The sequence below is a fragment of the Podarcis bocagei genome (genome assembly GCF_964188305.1).
Source record: "Podarcis bocagei genome assembly, chromosome: 14".
Taxonomy (NCBI): Eukaryota; Metazoa; Chordata; class Lepidosauria; order Squamata; family Lacertidae; genus Podarcis; species Podarcis bocagei.
The window spans coordinates 6762763-6785717 of NC_138139.1; the positions used below are offsets into that span (position 1 = coordinate 6762763).

The following is a 22955-nucleotide window of genomic DNA, read 5'->3' on the forward strand; positions in this document are numbered from 1 at the left end:
GCCGGGCAAAAAGAAGAGGTCGAGAACGCGATGAGACTGACTAGAACTCCCCGGCCACGCCCACTTGTGGCTCCTCCTCCAGAGCTCGGCCTGGCTCCTCCCCACCCCGCCCTGAGAGGGGGAAAAGGCGGGACACGGGGATGGGTGGGGCGCCAAGCCCGTGAGGCGGGCGGGGTTGTTGTTGACACGAGCGGAGGCGAGGTGGGCGGGCGCCAGCTCGCCGTGCTCCAATCCGCTTGAGCTTCCCGCGGCGGCTGAGGGCGGCGCGGCGGCCTCATGGGCTGCGGGGCGAGCGGCCCGGCTTATCTGGGCGTGGCCAAGGGAGGAGGGAAAGCTGGGCTCGGCCGCCTGTCGCTCATCTTGCCAGTCCGTCAGTCAGGCGAAGACGCTGAGGGGTTCCGGCGGCTTTGTGCTCCCGGGGCCATGGCCGCCGCCGCCGCCTCCTCCTCCTCCTCCTCCTCCTCCTCCTCCTTCTCGCCGGGGAATGTGCTGGGGCTGCCGGAGGGCGAGGCTGCTGCCGCAGAGGTGAGCCTGCGCTGGGCCGGCCCGAGGGCTTCTTCCCCCTCCTGCCTCGAAGGGTGGCGGGGGCAGCGGCCCCTGCGCCTTCTTCGTCGGCGTCGCGCTGGTCCTGCTTGTCCGGCCCGGGGCGGCTCCCTCTCAGGTCCCCCACCGCCGCCTTTGCTCGGGCGCCCCCTGGTGGCGAGGACGGAGAGGCGGCAAATGGGCCCATTTCACGGCTGGGGCAAAGGGAGGCCGGCCGAGCCTTGGGCTGGGGGCGGCCGAAGGGGCGGAGGCAGGGAGCGGGTATTAGCCCCCAGGTTTACTCCTCCCCTCCTGTTTTCCTCCTCCCTTCCCAACCCCTTTACCTCATCTCTTCATTCCCCCTTTTGATATGGGGTGGCGTACTGGTTCAAGAGAGGATCTTTTCGGGGGTCTGGGAAGGTTAATGCAATGTTTCTTAAACTTGGGTCTCCAGCTCTTGTTGGACTACACCTCCCTTCATCCCTGACCACAATTGTCCTTAGCTAGCAGGACCAGTGGTCAGGAATGATGGGAGTTGTAGTCCAACAACAGCTGGAGACCCACGTTTGAGAAACACAAGAGTACAACAAACTCGTGTTTGTTTGTTTGTAGTGTGTGTCTTGCTTCACACCAAAGGAGAGGCTGGGGGGCAGTGTTTGTCCTCCATGTCTGGTTGGGGAGACTTGGGCCAGAGAAAGGCCTCTTCTTTTGCATCCTGTCCTGTGTGGGCAGAGGCAGGGTGTGGGGCAAAGAGAAGTGCTGAGAGCATCCGCTCCCATGCAATGGGGCCTTCAGTCTCCTCCCCATCTGTCATCTGTCTGCAGCCACTGGCAATCTTTGAAAATCAATCATGGGAACTGTGAGTGGAGTTTCACTTTTCTTTTTTATTAAAGAGGTTTTAATAGGAGCCCTCTTCAGAAGTAAATCCAACTGCAGAATTTCTCAGCGGTGAAAGGAAGGCATCCTGTCTATGCCCTGGAGACTTTATCAATTCCTATCTCTGAAAACTGAATTCCCCATCTCCCAGGTTTCATCGACCTGGCTTAAAAATGGAGAGTCCCCATCTCTGTTGCTTCCTCTTTTTTTCCTGCTTATCCTCCGCTGACATCTGAGATTAGGTTGTGCGGGTTTCCAGAACAAGTGATCAAGTGAAACTGCTAGCTAGGACAATCTCTGAGTGGTGGCAGCAGTCGCTCTTTCCCATCACAGGAAATGCCCTAGAATACATGCATAAAGTTTCAGCTTCAAAGCATACATGTCACTTGTACCTTTGAGTAGGTACACGTTAGGGGTGGTTTTCAGCATAGTGATATATCACCAGCGAAACACTGCAATATATAAATATATTAGGATGGAACTATGTAGAGCAGAGCTTTCCAAATTGTGTGTTGCAACACGTTAGTGTGTCGGCTGCAGTGTGTAGGTGTGTTGTGCAAATGCTCCCCATGCTCTTCCCAGGGCTGGAAAGGGGTTAGTTTAACCTCTGGTTTGCTAGTAAAACTAAATTACTGTGTCACAAAATGATGTATGTCTAAAAAGTATGTCACCATCATGAAAAGTTTGGAAACCTCTGATGTAGAGACATGTGTGGTGTTGTGGTTCTCATCTTCTCGCAATTGTGAGGCCCGCAGATGCAAGCCAGGAGAAACTGCCGTGGAGTGGGCCCACAATGCAGTGGGATGAGCACCTGTTTTTCATGCCATGGCACCTCTGGCATAAAAGATTTGGGGATATTTCGGAGAGCTGCTGCCCATTGGAAGAAGCAGTACTGTGATGGTGTGAGCTGGTCTAAGGTGGCTTCGTCTGTGACTTGCTTTTGTTTGAATATACATCTTGAAGTTAAGTAATATCCCTCTCAGTCCATAGAGGTTAGCTGCTTGTGGTTGTAGTGGCCCATATTTGGAATTGTTTGCCTTGAGGGCCACGTTCATCTGGAACTCCTCTGTGAAACCTATTGCATTATGGGTGTGAGTATGATAGCTTCAGCATTTCAGGTGAGTATGATAGCTTCAGGAACAAAGAAACGGTGTGTGTGTGTCTGTGTTAAAATTGCACTCTGACAAGTACTTCTAAGAATTCATGTTTGCCTAGGAAGGAAAATGTTAAGCCTGCAGCCCACACATACTGCCTTCGAAAATAACCTTATTTAAATGAATGGACCTCAAAGCCCAGGGCTATTTGGAGGAAGGATGAGACTAGAGTGGATGAATCTGCCAATTCTGGTTTCTCATTTTGTTCAATCTTAAGTTCAGTTTGCTATGTTTCCACATCAGTTTGCAAACCTTAAAAAAGAAACCCCACAGGAAAATGTTATGCATTATTCCTAAATAAACACATTTTTGCACAGCCTTTGCCTACAATATTCATTTTTGCAGGCTGCTTTCCTAAACATTTGGTATGTAATTTTTACTCAAAGACACACTTTTGAGCACCAATTTTTCTAGGTCTTTATTTGCAAAGCATGTTTTAGCTGAAGAGCTACAGTGCAAAATTGGAAGAAGTGTGACTTTTGAAGAATCCATTTTTGTTTGTATATATAAGTTTGGAAAGTACAGTGGTGCCTCTCAAGACGAAATTAATTCGTTCCGTGAGTTTTGTCGTCTTGCGATTTTTTTGTCTTGCGAAGCACGGTGTCGGGAAAGTTTTGGAAAAGCTTCAAAAATCACCAAAGTCTTTAAAAACCTCAAAAAAGGCTACCACACCGCGTTCTATGAGTTGCTCCTCGAAGTCAAGTCGCAACTGTATTAACGGTGTTAAGAAAAAGGAAACAAACTTGCAAGACGTTTCCGTCTTGCGAAGCAAGCCCATAGGGAAAATCGTCTTGCGAAGCAGCTCAAAAAACAAAAAACCCTTTCGTCTAGCGAGTTTTTTGTCCTGCGAGGCATTCGTCTTGCGAGGTACCACTGTACTAAGTAAGTAAAAATTCTCTTCCTATCTGCAGATGAAATATATAGGATAAGATAAACAGGTTGTTCCACGCTGCACTGGAGCAGCATGGCTGGAAAAAACTGCCCCTTACTGTATTGATACATTGCCCAAAACCAGTTTAAAGTTCAGATTGCGATAAAAATTTCAGAATTTTTGAGCTGGCAATGTATCGTGGATTCCGCTCACCCTTGTGGCTGCTTCAAGCACCATGCATTTTTTCCCTCGGGGTTGCCATTGTTTCAAGCATGGCCTCCTCAGCTCTTCTCAATGTTTGCACCCAATCCAAATAACTTTATTGTACTAGCCATTGGCCATGACAGATCTGAATCAAAAATAAATACAAGCAAAAGGGGTGTTGCGCCCCTGCAAGGCTGCCTGATGCTCACCCACTCCCTCCTTCACTGCCAAGCCGTTGGCCTCAGGAGCCTGAAAAGGTGCTGGGGCCCGGCTGCCCCCAGCCATGCCTGTGCCTACCTGTTGTGCGCGCTCACCTGCCTGCTTGCCAGCACCTTCGCTTCCTTTTCCGGCCGAGCAGTCGGGCTGCCTCCTTCCTCCTCACACTGGGTACTCGGAAGTGAAGGCTTGGCCACGTCCCGTGAGCCTCTTCTGGTGGGAGCAGCACTGGCTCCTCTCCCTCACCTTCAGGACTATGTGGTTGATTGGCGGTGGTGGTCACCAGAGATGGGAACTGCACTGCGGTGATAAAGAGGAATGGAGTAGCCTCTGGTGCCTTGCATGGAGGATGGCTCCCAGTAGTTGCGACCGTTGCTGTGAGCTGGGCAGGCTCTGGGGAGAGGCTGTGGCTCTTCATTGTGTGGTGGCATGTGGTGTCCCGCCTGATGCGCTCTGCCCAAGGCAGCACCATCCACCTAGCCTTCCCATATAGCAGCAGAACCTGTGCATGGTGTCACTGTGTTTAGGGGTAGGCGATGTATCCTTCAAAACCGCTTTGAACTAGTCCACATCCAGGAATCAATACTGGGCTGCTTCTTGCTCCAAACCTTATTTCATCTTTCCTCCCCATTTCAGATAATGTGATATATCAGTATATCATGATGTTTGGCTGGTGATATATTGCAATGTTGAAAAACTGATATCGACCACTTTATTTATCTGTCTTGTAGACAGCTTTACATTTCAAGGTAAATCTCTTAAGCAGTCCACATATCTCAAAATAAATAACTATAAAAATACAATACAACTTTAACATTCAGCTAATAATACTCATCACTTCTACGTTTTTAGTAACGTAATTAAGCAACAAAAACAATGTACATAAATAAAATCCCACAAAATCGAATTCTATACAAACTACCAATCAGCATCAAATACAACATACAGTATCTAGAACAGGCTTCCTCAACCTCGGCCCTCCAGATGTTTTAAGACTACAATTTCCATCATCCCTAACCACTGGTCCTGCTAGCTAGGGATCATTGGAGTTGTAGGCAAAAACATCTGGAGAGCCGAGGTTGAGGAAACCTGATCTAGAAAATAGAAAAAATAGTCCAAAAAGAAAAGCAAAACAAAAACTTGCATATAACGATGTTGTCACCCCAATGGCTCAGCTATTCTCCTTAAACCCAACATATCACTCCTTCCACTAAATTCTCACTTCAATAAAACATATTAATAAGCAACCAATTATTATGTATAGAAAGATAGGTCTGCTGAATAAGAACAATCCAATAACAGGAGACCTCCCCCAACCCCGCTCAGTTTGAAAATGGAGGAGTCCTAGAAGAAGAGTTTGGATTTGATATCCCGCCTTTCACTCCCCTTCAGGAGTCTCAAAGTGGCTAACATTCTCCTTTCCCTTCCTCCCCCACAATAAACACTCTGTGAGGTGAGTGGGGCTGAGAGACTTCAAAGAAGTGTGACTGGCCCAAGGTCACTCAGCAGCTTCATGTGGAGGAGTGGAGACGCGAACCCGGTTCCCCAGATTACGAGACCACCGCTCTTAACCACTACACCAGTGTTTCCCAACCACTGTTCCGCGGCACACTAGTGTGCCGCGAGATGTTGCCTGGTGTGCCGCGAGATGTTGCCTGGAGGGAGGCGGGTGAGTCGGGCGGCGAGAGGCGGGGCGGCGGCGGCGAGGAGAGGCTGCCCAGCGCGGGGCTCTCGCCGTCTGCTTGCCTGGTTGCCTGCGAGCTCGGCGGGCAGCGCCTCCGTCCGCAGCGCCCGCCTCGCGGCTCTCATTCCCTGCCCCTGCCAAAGCTCACCCAGCCAAGCTGCGCTCCTTCCTGCCTCGCTTTGCTGCCTCCTCCCCCCCACCCCCAAAGCTTGGAGGTTCCCCGGCAAGGGGGAGGGGAAAAAATTGAAACTTACACTTTCGTGCGTCCCTCCCGGCATGACGCTGCGCGCTGACGTCACGGGGCTGTAATGGTGGTGTGCCTCGAGATTTTTTTCATCAAACAAGTGTGCCTTTGCCCAAAAAAGGTTGGGAAACACTGCACTACACCACACTGGCTAGGCTGTTTTGTGGACATTTCTCTTTTTATGTGGTGCACTATATTTCTTTACCTTGTTTTACTAGGTTCCTAAGGTGGGAAGACAGCGCATCTTAGAGTCCTGTCCATCCCCCCCCAGCCCCACTTGTTACCTAAAACTGCTAGTTCATATCCAGTTTCTGAAATGTGTAGTAGAGGCGAAATTGGATTTGTGGCTGCCGCCTGCTGGATAAGGGACTAAGCCTAGCTTGAGGATTTCTATATTGTACTAACACACAGGGCTTGTTCACACTTCCATTCATCCCTTGCCTAGAAAGCAGGAGTCTGATTGGTTTTGTCTTTGCCCTCCCTGCTTTTCCCTAGGAAACCCATGCTTAAGCATTAAACTGGAGCAAACATCAATCTGGAGAAAACACGGTTTGCATTTGCTTCAGTTCTGCAGTAAATAACAGGTTTTTATGGTGGGAAATGGTGGAGCAAGCAAAAGTGTGGAAGAGCCCTCAGTAGAGCAGCTCCTAAACTGAATCCCCAAACCCACAAGAGGACCTCCTTTCATTCTGCCCCATTTTCTCCTGTCTTGCAAAATGCTCTACAAGGGAACTTTATGCTGCTTCCTCAAAAAAGATTTACAATAAATCTTCCTCTCTGTGCTTTGCTTTGTAATAGCCTTTCCCATCCTTGTGTTTTCCAGATGTTTTGGACTTCAGTTCCCAGCAGCCCAATCTTGCATGCCTTATACATCCCTCCCCACACTATTTTGCTTATTGAGCATACACTGCAAAGCCTGCTGTTGCACATTCCATATGGTAGAAATCTTTAAATCTACTTTAAAAGCAGAGTGGGAGGGGTGCATCAGTTTTGGGAAGAATATCTTTGCTTATGCGTAGCATAGCACTGTGTCCAAGAACTCTGCGTATGAACCATGTATCCTGCACTTAGGGCTGATGCTGAGACTGTGATGATTTTATCAACAAAGCTTTTGGGATTTCCTGTGTGGAGAGCCTGAATCTTTCATCTGAGGGTGGGAGCCTGAAGTATGTTTTAAGCCCAGACGACTCTTCAGAAATTGTTTTTTAATTGCCAATAATCAGATAAAGGTGCTGTACTCTCAGGATGCACATTCTTACCCAACATAAATGCAGCATTTTGGCTTCCAACCCCAGCTGTTGTAATGACCAGTTTGAGGCATTGCTGGCACAGTGGCCAGTGCCAAGAGCAGGCATGCAGAGATTTTATCTCGCCTCTTTTTATATAAGCAGAACTTTTTGCGCTATGGCAGCTTGTAAACTGCCTCAGCTTGTAAACCGCCTTGAGTATTGTAAGAAAGAAAGACGGTATACAAATGGAAAATGATGATACTTTCACTTTTCCGGTTTTAATGTTCAGGCTGTGATACATTGCTCAGTTCCACAGAAACAGCATTATCAGAAATTGTGAGGAAGTGGCTACGTCATGTAGAACTGGCACAGTGCCAGGGCAACACAGCACATCAAAGGTGGTGATAGTAAGAACTAAACTGGAACATTTCTGGCTTGAAAAGTTTCAGAATATTTGCTCTGGTTCACCAGAAGCAGCTTAGTCATGCTGGCCACATGACCCGGAAGCTGTCTGCGGACAAACGCCGGCTCCCTCGGCCAGTAAAGTGAGATGAGCGCTGTAATCCCAGAGTCGTCCGCGACTAGACCTAACAGTCAGGGGTACCTTTACCTTTTATGGGGTGTGGGTGGCGCTGTGGTCTAAATCACAGAGCCTAGGGCTTGCCGATCAGAAGGTTGGCGGTTCGAATCCCCGCGACGGGGTGAGCTCCTGTTATTTGGTCCCAGCTCCTGCCCACCTAGCAGTTTGAAAGCACATCAAGTGTAAGTAGATAAATAGGTACCGCTCAGGCGGGAAGTAAACGGCGTTTCCGTGCGCTGCTCTGGTTCGCCAGAAGCGGTTTAGTCATGCTGGCCAGATGACCCGGAAGCTGTCTGCGGACAAATGCCAGCTCCCTCAGCCTATAGAGCAAGATGAGCTCCGCAACCCCAGAGTCATCCGCAACTGGACTTAACGGTCAGGGGTACCTTTACCTTTTATGAGCCACGCATAGATTGCTATGGGTGTGACTGTCCTGAAAGTTTTGATTGCACAAATCAACTTGAAAGTGGCAGAGTACAAATGATCCTCTTAATGTGATTGGGATGGACATACATGCTGCCACATTCAAGTTGAAAGCATATTCTATTATATCTCTGGTAAACCTGAGGGGAAGGAGCAAGTGGAAGGAATTCTGGAAAGTAAAATAACATATTTCTAAGTGTCTTGTGTTTTTCTTCTTGGCTTGGATATTCTACTTCACGATCAAATTACATAAGATCTCTAATAAGAGACAGTTCCTCTGAAGGCTGTTCAGGGTCATATGTAAAGTGTTGAATGGCGGGCTTGATGCTTCATGTGTTCAGCTTAATAACTGAATCTTAGTGTGTTGAAGGGGAAAAATCTATTAATAGTAGCTTGTGTCCTTCCTGCTCCAGTGCCTTTTGGCTCTGGATTTCTTGCATTTTGTATGCCAGCCAATGTAAGTTACCTCACATTTCTTGGGAGTTGTTGAAAAAAAATCATCAAAAAATCATCTTAGTGCAAGTTGCCACATAACTGTGTATTCCTGTGCAAGCTATGCTCATCTTTAACCACAACCCATTGGAGACTAATTTTGGTTTGCTTGAGTGTCCTTGTAAAAAAACATTCTACCAGAAAAAAATCACTTTCATTTCAAAAGTCAATATCTTTAGTTAGCTAAACATCCCACTTGTATTCCAACTTCAACCAGTTTCAGCTGAGCAGTTAAATTTTGTCATTTTAAGCACCCCCCCAAAAAAACAAACCCAATCACTTTTCATTTGCTTTCTTCATTCTTCTTTGGAAGCACAGCTGCATTCCTGGACCCACCTTAATCCATCTTCCTTTCAGTGGAACCCAACACACTGGGCCTGATTAAGAATGGGCAAGCCTTTAAATGATTCTTGGGTCCTTGATGTCAACAGCCATCTGTTTCAGCTGAATTAGGCCCTAATAGAGTGGCAGCTAGGTTCCCACTAGATTTGCTGAAAGGAGGCATATGAGGATGTTGTGTAGCAGAGTGGTATTGACATCTAGCTCAGTAGAGTATGAGACTCAGGGTTGTGGGTTCGAGCCCCTGCATTGGACTAGATGACCATCGTGATCCCTTCCAACGCTACAATTCTATTATTATTTCTTGCTTTCCTTAAAAGGGATTGAGGCACTGGGAAACTGTGGAAGGGAAAAAGAATCCTTGGTGGGTTCCTTTATTCTTGGTGAGCTTTGTCCTGCTGTGCACCAAGGAACATAGGCTTGGAGACCAGGACCTTGTCTTCCATCTCCCCCCTCTTAATACCCTGTGTGTTCTCGCCTTTCTAAAGAAGACCATTTTGAGAGAGTTTTTGTGAGAGTGGTCATACACTGCTTAATTTCCATGCAGGTTATTGAAAAATTGGTAACAAATTGTTTATGTGTTGTTGTTTTTTATCTTACTGGATTTCCATGGGAAATAAAAAATCTGGATTAAAGTTGGGGTGGGGAGAGATACAGGCTGGAATTACATGACGAAAACATTGTGTGAACGGTGAAAGAAATGAGCATGAGCGAGTCCTCGTCCCGTAATAAACACCTGTCTGGAAGCACCCCAAGTGTTAGTTGAGCAACCTGTGCAATAGGTTCCATTGTGAAAAACAGCTTTCTCTAACCTGGGGTCCACCTGATGTTATGGATTCCAGCTCCCATCGGTCCCAGGCAGCACAGTTGGCGGGGTGGGGGGGTCCCGGCTAGGATGCCTTAATGTAATTGGGATCATGAACTCAAACAATAGCCTGGGGTGGACAAGCTCTAGATTTTGCTGTACTTCCCAGCAGGCAGCATGGCCCATGGTCAGGGATGATGGGAGTGGCAGTTCAGAAACATCTGGACGAGGGCCAGATGTTCCCCATCCCTGCAACAACACCTGTCTTCGGGGCAGGATAACTGAGTACTCCCTGGGAGACATTCTAGAAATGGGGAAGTTTTTATGCTCTGTGAAGCTTTTCTTCCTTCCCCCAGTTGCCTTTGGGGTTATGGTAGCGAGATGTGGCTGCGGGAAGTCAGCCAGATGGGCGAAGCATAATTAATTAATTAATTATGTGGGGTGGGGAGCTTGAAGGCAATATTTACATTTCTTTGCTTTCTATTTCCTCAAACCTTAGGTGCACAATGTGTACCCTAGAGGGAGCACTTTCCCATAATTTGGGAGATAACTACAGTAATCACCATCGCAAAGATGAAAGTAGATATTGTACAACTTAACCGTTCAGACCACTTCAAGTCTGTGTGCTGCTGATGGCAATTGGGAAAAGAGACTACCTGTGTTTTATTGACTGGGTATTGTTCTGCTTCATCTAAATGGTTACTACAAGTACTTTCCTACCTGGTACATACTCATTTGTGCTGCAGGAAGACTGAAGCATCTTAATTGTGAAGTGGCTGTGGATACTGAAGGGCTGATGCAAAATCTACTTCTATACGTTATGTGAACCAGCCCTTGTGAATTAGGGAGCCTACATCTCACATCATCCCTGGCTGTTAATCCATGCTGGCTGGGACTGATGGAAGTTGGGGAGTCCAAAACCACCTGGAGGGCCACTGGTTGAGGAAGGATGGCAAGTAGGCATATTCAAGTGTTATGAGTGCAGATGAGAAGATGGTGAACAGCAGCAGCCCAGGTTCCTTGCTGGCTGCTGAGCTCCTTCCACCCTGCCGCTTAAGGAGCAGAGAGCACTTGGAGGAGCCTGATGAGCAGCAGGGCAACTGTCTTCCCTGTCAGCACGGCCTGGCCCTTTCATAAAGAAAGCAGGATGCTCTGGTATTGCCTTGTGTGGTTGAGAGGGTGTTGCTTTGGCTGCCTTGCCTGGCACCGGGAAAGAGAAGGAAGCATAGGTTTTTGCCAAGAGAAAACTTTGGCCTGGGGATGCCCCACATGTAACCAAGCCAAACAAAATGAAATTGAAATAAGTGAGCTTCTAAGAAAGATGGTTTGGGATCTGGAAAAGATGGGCTTGGTGCACACAAACCAGCCTCATGTGCCTAATGTGCCATCTTAACTGGAAGGTCCAAGGATTGTGTTTAATTATTAACTGCCTTTAGTTTATTTTGAAAAGAGAAGGGAGATAGAAATATTTTAATTAAAATTGTTTTCATTTTCTAACCATCATTTTCTTGACAGACTCAACTAGAGTAATAAGCTTCCCAGGCCTTTAACTTCCCCCCTGCCCCCAAAAACTGATCAGTCAGAGATAGTAGTAGTTTACATAAATTAAGGTAAAATAAAATGATAATAAAAGCATTACAATTATTCTCCTAAATAATCAAGCCTGGTGAAAAAGCAGGTTTACCTAGCATCTGAAAGAGCACAAAGTTGGGCTAAGATTCACCTCAGTGGAGAAGTCATTCTATAGATGCAGAGCCACCACCAAAAAGGCTCTTCTGTAGGCACTGCACACCTCATTTAATGCAGGAATCACCAGGTCAGCCTCTTTCACTGACCTTAAATACCTAGGCAGGCTGATATGGAAGAAGGTGTTTGCTCAGATATTTGGAACCCAGGATTCTAAATGTCAACCTAAGCACCTGGACTTAAGCTTGGAAGATAACAGGTAACTGGTGCAGCTGTTTAAGGACAGGAGTTAAATGTGACCAATCTGCTGCTCCCATCAGCACCCTGGCTGTACCTACTGTTGTAGATGGTATCAAAAGCTACTGAGAGGTTAAATGTGTACTCACTTTCATATTGTGGAATAAATTGTGGGATAGTTCTTAAACTGCACAGTCACCTTGCATCTTGGCCAGAAGCTAACTGGAAGCAAAACTACTTCTGTTTCAGGAAAACTTGCGGATAGTGAGGCTGAAGGTGATAGCTGGAATTGGCCTGGCCAAGAAGGATCTCCTAGGAACAAGGTAAGCATCCAGCTCTCTCTACAAAGAGGAAGGGAGGAGGAAATCATGCACTGTCCCTTCTGAAAAATCTCTTAAACTTACCTTTTCAGTGCCACTATTAAGTGGAGTGTTAGTCATGCTTGTTCCAGGGCTCCTTGCTCAACCTCCTGATGATTCAAGGTTGTACAAGGAGTAATGAGAAAATGATTTGACTCCTATGTAGGATCCCTTCCAGATTCTACAAGGCATATGAGACTGAATGCAGGAAATTATGTCATGTTCAGTCCACCCCACCCCACCCCGGCAAGTGTTATAAGAGGTTAGAGAAGGTAAGCTGTAGAGATCTGGACTGACCTGAGTTTTGGGAAACCTGGATTCAAATCCCTGTTCTGCCATGAATCTCATTCCAAAGAGAGGCACTTGCTGAGAATTGAGACTTCTGGGGCAATTGTTTCCAATTCTAAAATATACTACTAAATATATTCCTCCTCTTCTCTGCTAGCTTAAGGTCAGCTGCAAAATGGCCATGTATGAACCAAGGAGAATGTTGCCTTAATTTCTCCCCTTATCTCTTGATAGTGAAAAAACAAAACTTTTGGGTGTGTGGGAGAGTATTAGTGACATTTTGGCATGGATGGATTGACAGAATTTAGCAATACAGACCAAGGTTAGTCTGTCTCTTTAAAGGGTTTGTGATGCCCATATCTCTTGCAGACAAGTAATCCTATTTTAACCGTTTGTGCTTGTATTTTGTACAGTGATCCCTATGTGAAAGTGACAGTATATGATTCAGCCAATGGAATCCTTACCAGTGTTCAAACAAAAACTGTTAAAAAGGTTAGACTTTGCACTTTCTTTGCATAATGAATAGGTGCAAAATCAAGCAAGTGACTTGAAAGTAGACATTTACTTGTTTAAGCTCAAATAGGTGTAAGATGCAGTAGTTACCAATGCAAAATAGCAGCAGGAAATAGGCAGAGCAATATACCCTTGTAAGATGGCCACCTCCAACTTGGTGTGACACTTGATGGTTCCTTGTGGATTTTTTCAACAGCTACTGCAAACATAGTAAGTATGTAAGAGATGTGTTTTTCCTAAATCAGCCCAGAAAAACTGTACCAGAGTCTGATAGCAACCTATTGCTAGTAATCGGACTCCTCCAGAATCTGTCTCTGGGAATCTTTTTAAAATGGGCAGAACAAAACATAATGAACTATGTTGTCTACTTACATTTTAGCCACAGACACATAGCTGAGATCTCACATAGTTGAGATCTGCCTATAGAAGTTGACTTCCCCACCCGCTCCTCTTCCTGGCACCCCCCTCCCTCAAAAAAACAAAGAGTTTCCCTTCCCGCAAGGGTTGGGAGGTCCTTCTGAATGGATGGGCTCTGAAGGAGAAGGACCAGGTTTCCTCTTATCTTGCTTTAGCAGCTCAGCCTGCCTCACTCATCAGGAGCCTTTGGCATGTACTTGTGGATAGAGAAGAGAGTGGGAGCTCCTCCTCCTCCCCACCCTGTTCCCTGGCCAGTTCTCTTGGTTGTTTTGATGCTGTTTTCTAATCTGCCATTTGCAGATCATCTGGAGTTGCTGATTTGTAAATGCACATCTCCTAGTATTAAAAAATTGTACTTGCAACTTTGGAATGGGTTTGTGCCAAATACGATACTGGGGGAAACTGAATGGCAGAGAATAAATACATCTATAAACCCCCCTGGAAGGATGGACTCCTCTGGAACCACAGCATTCTTTCCAAGTTCTTTTCCTTGTAAGGGTCAAAGGATATAGGTGCGGTTGGCCAGTCTTCCTTCCTGTTTCGTCTGCTCATAGGCATAAAGGTTAGCTGACGTTCAGTGCAAAGTTCTCAAATAAGACAGTGTGCATTATTGAAGGGGAATTGTGGAAGTCAGCTATTTTTAGCTCTCGGTCGGCACCTAACTAAGACAGTATGTCAGGTCTGTGTTTAGTGCAGCTCATCAGATCCACAGTTTTGTTCATCTCTTCGAGGCAGATCAGAGTGAATGTGCTTCATGACACTGGGGCGCTTTGAGGGCCAGAGGCTGAAATGAAGCACTCGGGTGTCTGTTGCAGCTATATCAGCTCTCCTTGCAGCTGGGGTGATGCTACTTAGTTCTGAATGTTTTTTCCTTGCTGGGGATGCCTTTACATCGGCAACTGCATACTTTGATGCTAATGCTGGTCTATATTTCTAGTAGCAGAGCCATCAAAGACCTTTGCCTGAGATCGTGGGAAATTATTGGCAGGTAGACCAACCTGATGCCCTTCAGATATTGGGGGCTACAAATCCAAAAGTCAGATCGCATGTTTGGGAGGGAACCAACTGTCCCAAATGGCTGATGGCATCCAAACCATTTGGAGGGGTACCAGGTTGGCAGAGTCAGAGCTAGGTAGGTATTTCTGGGCTATAAGGGCCAAGTGAGAAAAGGCAGCTGTGTATGTTTTATAGTAATTTACTCTTTCTTTACTTGCAGACGTTGAATCCAAAGTGGAATGAAGAGTTTTATTTTAGAGTAAGTGAACCTTGTTGCATGTTGAAGTGATGACTGAGCATTGTAATCCAGCATAAGTCTGTTGTGATTAATGCCCTTTAAAGTTACCGTATTTTTCGCCCTATAAGACGCACTTTTCCCCCTCCAAAAATGAAGGGGAAATGTGTGTGCGTCCTATGGGGTGAATGCAGGCTTTCGCTGAAGCCTGGAGAGCGAGGGGGGTCGGTGCGCACCGACCCCTCTCGCTCTCCAGGCTTCAGGAAGCTATCCGCTAGCCGTGGGAGACCCAGCTCTCCCAGGGCTAGCGGAGAGCTTGCCTGCACCCAGAAGCTTGGGGCGCGCTGAGCTCTGCACGCCCCAAGCTTCAGGATTAGTGCAGCGGTCTGCTAGCCGTGGGAGAGCCACGCAAAGTCGCGCGGCTCTCCCACGGCTAGCGGAGACCTTGCCAGCACCCAGAAGCTTGGGGGCGCTGAGCTCCGCACGCCCCAAGCTTCGGGATTAGCGCAGCGCTCCGCTAGCCCTGGGAGAGCCGCGCGGCTCTCCCACGACTACTGGAGACCTTGCCGGCACCCAGAAGCTTGGGGCGCGCTGAGCTCTGCACGCCCCAAGCTTCGGGATTAGTGCAGCGCTCCACTAGCCCTGGGAGAGCCGCGCGGCTCTCCCATGGCTAGCGGAGACCTTGCCGGCACCCAGAAGCTTGGGGCGCACTGAGCTCCGCATGCCCCAAGCTTCGGGCTTAGCACAGCGCACCTGGGGGGGAAATAAATTTTTTTTTGCTTTATTTCCCCCCAAAAAAACTAGGTGCGTCCTATGGGCCGTTGCGTCCTATGGGGCGAAAAATACGGTATGTGGTGTAATAGAAAGCAACGTTGTACTTTCTAATGCTCCTTTCCTACCAAGCCAACTCACCAGAAGCTAACTGTTTCTCCTAGGTCAATCCTCAGAAGCACAGATTCCTTTTTGAAGTGTTCGATGAAAACCGTTTGGTAGGTGGACTTTTTGTTGTTTGGGAACAAAATCGGAATCCTGTATATTTTCTTGTGATCTTTTTTGGATTTGTTGGCAACCGTGGCACTGTGACATGCAAGCCAATCCCTGCACTCTTGGGGTTATTTACATTTTTTTAAAAAAATATTCCACATTTCACTACTTCTTGTAGACTCCCTAGTTGTCCAAACTCTTTCAGATCTGTGGTGCGGCCTGGTAGCCAGATTTTAAAGGAGAAGGGAGCATTAATGGGGAATTGATACCATGCTGGTGAAGGCAACACTGGAACTGATTTCATGGAAAGATACATGTGTGATGCTCTGAACAAGGAACCTCTGGGCAGCTGAGGGTACTAGAGAAGCGGTGGGCAACCTGTGACCCTCCAGATGTTGTAGAGTTGGAACTGACTCTGAGGGTCATTTAGTCCAACCCCCTGCAATGCAGAAATCCTACCCACAGCCATCCCTGGGTGGGCTTGAACCACCAGCCTTCTGGTTAACAGCCAGACACACTGACCCATGTTGTTAGTCTCCCATCAGTCTGACTCCCTCAGCCAACATAGCCAGTGGCCAAGGATGAGTTGTGGCCCTCCATCCACATTCTAGGAGAAAACAGAGACCTAATAAGACCTTGTTAGTGGAAACTGTCACAACCAGCTTACTTCCGTTGCTTTTTCCAGTTGGCATGCTCTATTCTTTTCACTCACAGGACCCAGCTAAGAATTAATTTGGCTCTACCACAGGATTTTTGAAAACTGTTTCTCTTCCTCATAGAGAATGTAAAATGCTGGCTTTAATGGAAAACTCCCTGAAAATGTAGTAAAGGTTAAATAAATACCTAGCAGAAAATATTCAGTCATGTGATTTACACAGGAATAAATGGTGCAGTGTTCTCTGCTGCCTGCAGTTTAATTCTGAGTTGCTGTGGTGGGATTCAGAAATGTGTAGTGTGTAACTTCTGGGTGTTTAAAGATGTCTGTAACTGGATGAATGTTTGCTGGCTAGCATAGATGTTGGAGCAGTGCATTTTCCTTAAAGTGCCACTAGGTGCCAGGAAAGAATCTGACTTAGGAGCAGCAGCGGCAGCAGCACAAAAGAGAAAAGTAAATGACAATCATGAAAGTTAACATTTCAAGCAGATCTCCAATATACTCCCATTTGATTTCTACCACTGTGAATGTGCTCTTAACAGAGGAACTGCTTGTTTTGGTGGTGGTACAGCAGAAATGGTATTGAATACCTTGGTTTCATAAGCAGCTAGGAGAAATGTTTGGTTTGGTTCCAGACCATAATGTTGGAATACTGAAATTTGCTTTCAACAGATTCTAAATGGAACTCTTATTACAATTATATCTGTCTACGTAGGGAATGTTTTTCCACACCTTGTATAAAAAGTATCTGTTTCTCTCAGAGCTCAAGCACCAGCTAATTGTAAAAACAGTCCGCAAATTTTAAGCTATAAAAGTATGGGCAGAGTGTAAAAAAAAATAGTGCTAGCCTTTCCAAAATATGCTGGTTTTTTGGGGACCCACCCATCCTTTTTCAGTCTGTTCAGTTGCTTCTCATCATTAAGCCTGCCCACCTCTTCAAAAATGAAAGAGCTGTTTTTCTCAGTAGCTGCCTTTAAATTAAATGTATGCAGTAAGAACTTCTCTCAAACTGAAGTTCCTTGCTACTTTATGCAGGGCATACTCTTATCCAGTTACTAGCACTATTGATCTTTCAACAGTGAATCCTAGATTTGATAATTATGTGGAACTTGGTTCCTACCAACTTCCTGTAACTCTACACCGCTGGGTAAAAATATTAGTGGTCATACACTGCTAAAGAAAGCACAGACCCAGATTCAGCCAGGGCAGCCGGGGGAATCTGTAGGAAGAACTGCTGTTGAATTAATTTGCCATGGAAGGGTAGAATTCAGACAAGGCTTCCAGTGTTGGTCCACTGCAGCTGAGTTGAGCTTTAAAGGTCGCTTGGCACTAAGTGTTTTGTCAGTGAATGTGCTCTTCACAACAAGCAACCCTGGGCAGGCCAGAGACGGTAGTGTGGCAGGAATGACTTGCTAAATTCAGAAGGCACTCTGGCTAACAGCTACCTGCATTTCTGTGGTCTTCATCTGTTATACTGAAGATTAACTGGCAAGTGATTGCGGGCAGCTGCTTTCCACTTAAGAAGAAGAAAAAACTCTCTGACCTTTATCTTTGGAAATGAGGACAAATGGCAAGGCAGTTGAGGCTGCATTTTGCAGCTGAAAGGAGTCACACGGATCCGTTATTAGAGACCCTTGGAGATGGCTGGTATAAAGAAGATACTCGCATGTACACCCAAAGTCCTGAGTCGAACGCTGCCCCTTACGTTGTTGAAATGAAGCGGAACCCCAATCAAATGCAGGAAGAAAACAAACTGCCAGTTTCGTCCCGAAAACCAAAGCGGAGTTCTTCGCTGAAGATTTCCTTGCAGACTTCTAGAGGCAATGGATGTTTGCAGCCCGTGGCCTTGGAAGACCATACTTCCCTGGTCAGCCTAAGGAAGAAAGGGGACTGTTGTAACAGGAATGTGACTGTCAGTCAGTCTCACCAGCTAACAAATGGCAGCAGTCTGGCTGATACTGCAGCGTTTGGGGTTCCCAGCAGTTTCTCAGCCAGTGACAAAGGAGCCTACAGCAGCGCAGGGAGTGACTATGGGTCGTGCACAAGTACCACAAGTGATGGCGGGTCCTATAGCAGTAGCATCATCAGTGACAGCAGTAGCTGCCCCTTTTCTGCTGGAGATGCCTGTCTTTTTTCTGGTAACATGGTCTCTGGCAGCTGTGCAGGTCGAAGCACCAACCGCAAATCCTCCACTTCCTACAGGAGCAGCACTGCGCAGAATAGTGTAAGCAGAAATATTTTTGACCAAGAAGACCCAGAGCAAGCTGAGAGGGCAACAAAGCTGCCATCAGCGAGAGAGACAAATGTTTCCTTACGACGCTGCTCATCTCTGGTCATTTTCCCAAGGAGTCCTTCAGATACGCCGCCAATGTCTCCAACGTCTCCTCCGCCAACTTGGCGGCCCTCTCAAGTGTCTCATAGTGAGCAGGTGCAAAGTGAAGACAAGGCCATGTCCGGGGGGTCCCTCTCTACTGTAGTCAATGGATTTAGGCTTTCTAAAGGTTCTTGTTTTCCTAATGAAAGTAGGGATGTTAGGCAGCTGCATTTGAATAGCTCACTGTGGGAGAGAACCTGCTGTGAGCAAGGCACCTGTGAGGAAATACCAAATGGAGGTTCTTGTATTTCATTTCACCTCTCCCATGGAGCACGAGCACCGAAGGGAGACACCGTGTCCTCTTCCAGCAGATCCTCCATAGCAGCCTACCCTAATCGAAGAGTCAGACATACGGCATCTGCCTGTTTGCCCTCGAATTTGGAGGATCATGCTAGCATAGGAACTGAAGAAAGATCATCTGCGTGGAGGAGCAAGCCCCATCATGGCCTACAGAGGAGCCTCTCACTGGGATCATCCCAGCCTTCATTTCTATCCAGTTTTAAATACAGTTCCAAGGCAGGAACGTCACATTTACACATACAGTTTGGATCCGAGAGAGAGGGCAAGCCTAGTGGAGTTCAAAGGAGTACTTTGAGGAAACCTCTTGAGGTGAGTCCCTAGCTCCAAAAAGAGCGACCTCTTGCATGTGATGCTTTTTATTTACACTAAAATGGGGTTAAACGTCTGTGGAACATATTTTAAAGCTCTTTTATTGTATTATAATTAATAGATCACTACAGTGAAACACACGTGTGTTTAAAATTGGCAATCTGGTTTTAGCTGTATGTTGTTAATTACTGGTTTTGCAGTGACTTAGTGTAGTTAGGTTTCCTTTCCATGACTGTTGCTACTCTCTGTACCTAAAAAGTTTAAACTGATTTCCAGTTTTATACTAAGCCTTCAGACCTCAAGGGAGCACATAGCATGTTATATTCTGCTCATCAATTTTCATTTCACTTTAAAACTCTAACAAGTTACACATATTTAACAGAAAGGGGGAAGCAAGGTGCTTGTTACTTAACTGAATTTTAGTGGGTTTTGTTTCATAGTTATGTTTTAAAAATAGCTGTCTCAGGAGAAGATAGGGCTGAATGTCAGAAGATATAAATATTTTAAAAACAATTTAGCAACCTTCGGCCTAGAAGTGTACTCTGGATCAGAAAAGGGGCATAACTCCCCCCCCCCCCCGCTTCCACAAATTGCTATTTTAGTAATGCTACTTGCTGAATGAACTGTGAGCTTTGCAGACCAGTGTGGCATGAGAGGCGGGAAATGCCCAATCGATCAGCAGCACATTCTTTTAGCAGCTGGTTGTTAAGGAGTTCTCATATAGCACTAATTGTGCAATCACAGCAGAAGAGATTGTTGGCTTCAATTCATATAATTCTGGAAATTAATTTCAGGGCAAACATTTTTTTTCCTGAGACCCTAATCTTGTATAAATAGCAGCTGTGAAAACATTTTAAGATAATTTGTTAGGATGTCTTGCTGCTGTGATAGTAGTTCATCTAGAGACAAATTTAAAATCTGACATGAAATGCGGAGCATTAGTAACAGTAGTCAAATATGGTTTTGATGCCAGACTGTGTTTCAACAAGAGCTTGTGCACTTGTGCAAAATATATCCATACTTGCATAAAGACTGCTTGGATCTGGGTCTCAAGTCAAATTGGTGCTTCATTAACTGGGCAATGTGAAAAGAACCCTTTAATGCAGTGATTCCCAAACTTGGGTCTCCAGCTGTTTTTGACTACAACTCCCAGCATCCCTAGCTAGCAAGACCAGTGGTCACGGATGATGGAAACCGTAGACTGAAAACAGTCGGAGACTCAAGTTTGGGAAGCACTGCTTTAAAGCTTATGGGGGATGGAGCCTACTGCCCTTCAGAAGTTGGTCATCTGTAACTCCCATCATCTGCCCTCACCAGGGGCCACACAGGCTGCTGGGAGTTAGAGTTCATCAACATCTGGAGGGCCACATGTTCCCTACTCTTAAATTTGGGTAGCCAAAAAAGAAATTTGAAACAGTGCTGTATGACCACATTCTTATTAAGTTGCAGATGAAGGACTTCTGTGTTAAATAAGCACTGTTGGAAAAGTAGCCTTCCCAAACAATTTTGTTAAATATGTGTCGTCTCTAATTATAGTTCTGTATTGTGATTCATTTTAAAATTAACAGTCCTGAAAATACTTCCTTGACTCCAGTTAGTCTGGCCTAGTATAACGATATGCTGAGTCTCATTTCCAATTTAACAGGATGATATTGGAGTCACATTTAGTAATGTCAGCTATCTGTGCCGAGTGTCATGAAATTAAATTTGTGCTTGGGTTTCAGACTTCAGTGTTTGCAGCAGCAAAAGGCCTCTTGCCTGCCTGCTCTGTAGGTCTACTTGCTGAGAGTTAAGCTTCCCGTTCTCCATATTCCACAGCATTTTTGTAAGGTTTCTGTGCAGTACTTGGTGAGAAGCATTGTTTTGCTGTCAGGTCCTGGAGCTTTGACTTGAAAAGTTTGGGAGAGGGAGCAAGCCACACGTGAAGGATACAGCTAGAATTTTGCCAGGTGGAGAGGAGAATGGGACGGGGTTTTTTGTGCAGGGTGTGTATGTGATAGTTTCCCCCTTAAGACATACACACACCGTTTGCCAGTAACGTGCTTGTCTTGGCCTGTTGCTGGTATCACATGCTGCAAGAACCCTGGGGAGCAGAGGAGAACGCTGGGAACAGCTGGCCCATATCAAACTGATTGGTCCACAATTTTATAAAAGATACATGAACAAGGCACAGCAAGTCACCCCAGCAGGGTACACCAAAAGGAAGGCACCAAAGAAAATTGTCCCTTTGGGTTGAGTTACTCCTATGGGCAGCAGTGAGGTCATAGACCTCACATTCTGAGATTATTATTTTTTTTTTGAGAGGTTGGGTAATTCTTGAGTGAGAAACAGACGTAACGGAGTGTGTGGGGTGAGTTTTCAACTTAGCCTCTCAGGGAGAGGAGGAGTGCTTGGGGGAACAGCTGCTTTGGTGAGAGCTTAGATCAGCTGTTCCCAGTTACACACTTGGATAACGGGGAATTTGTGATGTGAGCACAGGATGAGTGTGGTGGGATGTGTTGGAATACGCATGCTGGGGTGACATGGGGGGGAATCGGTATCCTATAACAAGTTATTCTGGGAGGGAAGATATGTTATGGCAAACAGAAAAATAGAGGGGGAAGGTGGCACCAGACCTTTGGCTCTACTGACCCCATTTTGCAGATAACTGGTCATTTGGCTACTGAGGCTTCTAGCCCGGTGCTGCTGTTGATCAATGCCAGGTCAGTATATAAGAAGACCACCTTTATCTATGATTTAATATTACCAGTGAGGGGACTGACTTGTGTAACCAAGAACAGGGTGGGTGAATTGGGTAGCGTGACTCCTACTCAACTCCCCCCACCCCCAGACCCGTTCAGCACCAGTCAAGACTGGCAGGCTGGCATGCAGGCAGTTGCTGTAGTCCATAATACATTGCGGCAGCCTTTGGCTATGTGCAATAAAACTGACTGACTGACTGACTGACTGACTGTAGTCCATAAGACATCTGATAACTAGAAAGGCCCCTGGGCTGTAAGGTCCTGTACCTGTTAGGCTTGTCGTTGAGCATGCTGCTGAAAGGGCCTAAACTTGCTCTGTGCCCCTATGTGACCCTGAATCAGTTTCTTCGGAATCTTTGTCCCCAACCATCTTGTCAAATGCCCTCGTATTTGCATGTCCCAGAAGGCTAGCAGTTATACAGGCTGTTAGTGTCAATGCTACAAAATCTAGATGTTTCATCCTGGCCTTTGCAGATGTTAGTAAATACTCTGTGGTAAGGAGGTCTAGCTCCAAACAGATAAGCATCTTACAGGATTGGTCTTTTTGGAATGTTGATGGTGAGGATTGTGCATCAAGCTCAATACAAGCTTACACAGTCGCCTGAGTGCGCATTACCCCTCATAAAGGTGGGTTGAAGTGTGGGTGGGTGATACACACTCCAGAAATTGGACTAAAATTAATTGCAGTTTGCTTTCTTACAAGACATTGCTTCTAAGCTCATCTCAAGCAAAGCATTATTGCATTTAATGAAATAGAACGAAATGGCCTTGTTCTAATGTTTGTTCCATGTGTGGGGCAAGTGCTGTGTGAGGGCAGCATTGCAACACATAGGAACTGTACTGTGTTTGTTTCCAGGTTTTGGATATGGGCATAACTGTCAACTTTTCCCTTTTCTTGCGAGGAATCCTATTCAGAATAAGGGAATTTCCCTTAAAAAGGGGGAAAAGTTTACAGCTATGGGTATGGGTGATGCTTTACCTGATATGAGCCTTGACTCAGTTTGGAGTGTGTCTTGGTCCTTCTTTCCCATTTTGACTCATAGAATCTTAGATTCCAGCTGTTTAAGCTTAGGCCAAACCTGTATCTTCCTGAAGTTTGCAAAGAAAACATGCATTGCCAGTTAAACATGAAGCCACCTTTATGATGTTTAGACATTAAGTCCAATATATAATGCAGTGAAACTGAGATGGTAAGAAGAATATTCTGAGGTCGTGTCTTGCC

At 46.1% G+C, this 22955-nt stretch overlaps 1 protein-coding gene across 2 annotated transcripts in view; it reads left to right on the plus strand.

The window, feature by feature from the left end:
* Positions 1-341: 341 nt before the first annotated feature.
* Positions 342-22955, plus strand: part of NEDD4 (NEDD4 E3 ubiquitin protein ligase) — a 47785-nt gene continuing 25171 nt past the window's right edge. Inside the window, exons 1-5 of one of the 2 annotated variants that reach the window (XM_081170518.1) lie at positions 342-525; positions 11812-11885; positions 12623-12701; positions 14356-14394; positions 15306-15359. In XM_081170518.1, coding sequence (XP_081026644.1) covers positions 424-525; positions 11812-11885; positions 12623-12701; positions 14356-14394; positions 15306-15359 — 348 coding nt within the window. In that variant the 5' untranslated portion in view covers positions 342-423. Of the gene's footprint in view, positions 526-11811; positions 11886-12622; positions 12702-14355; positions 14395-15305; positions 15360-17185; positions 18993-22955 lie in introns of those variants that run through there. The other variant, XM_081170517.1, reaches the window with a different exon arrangement.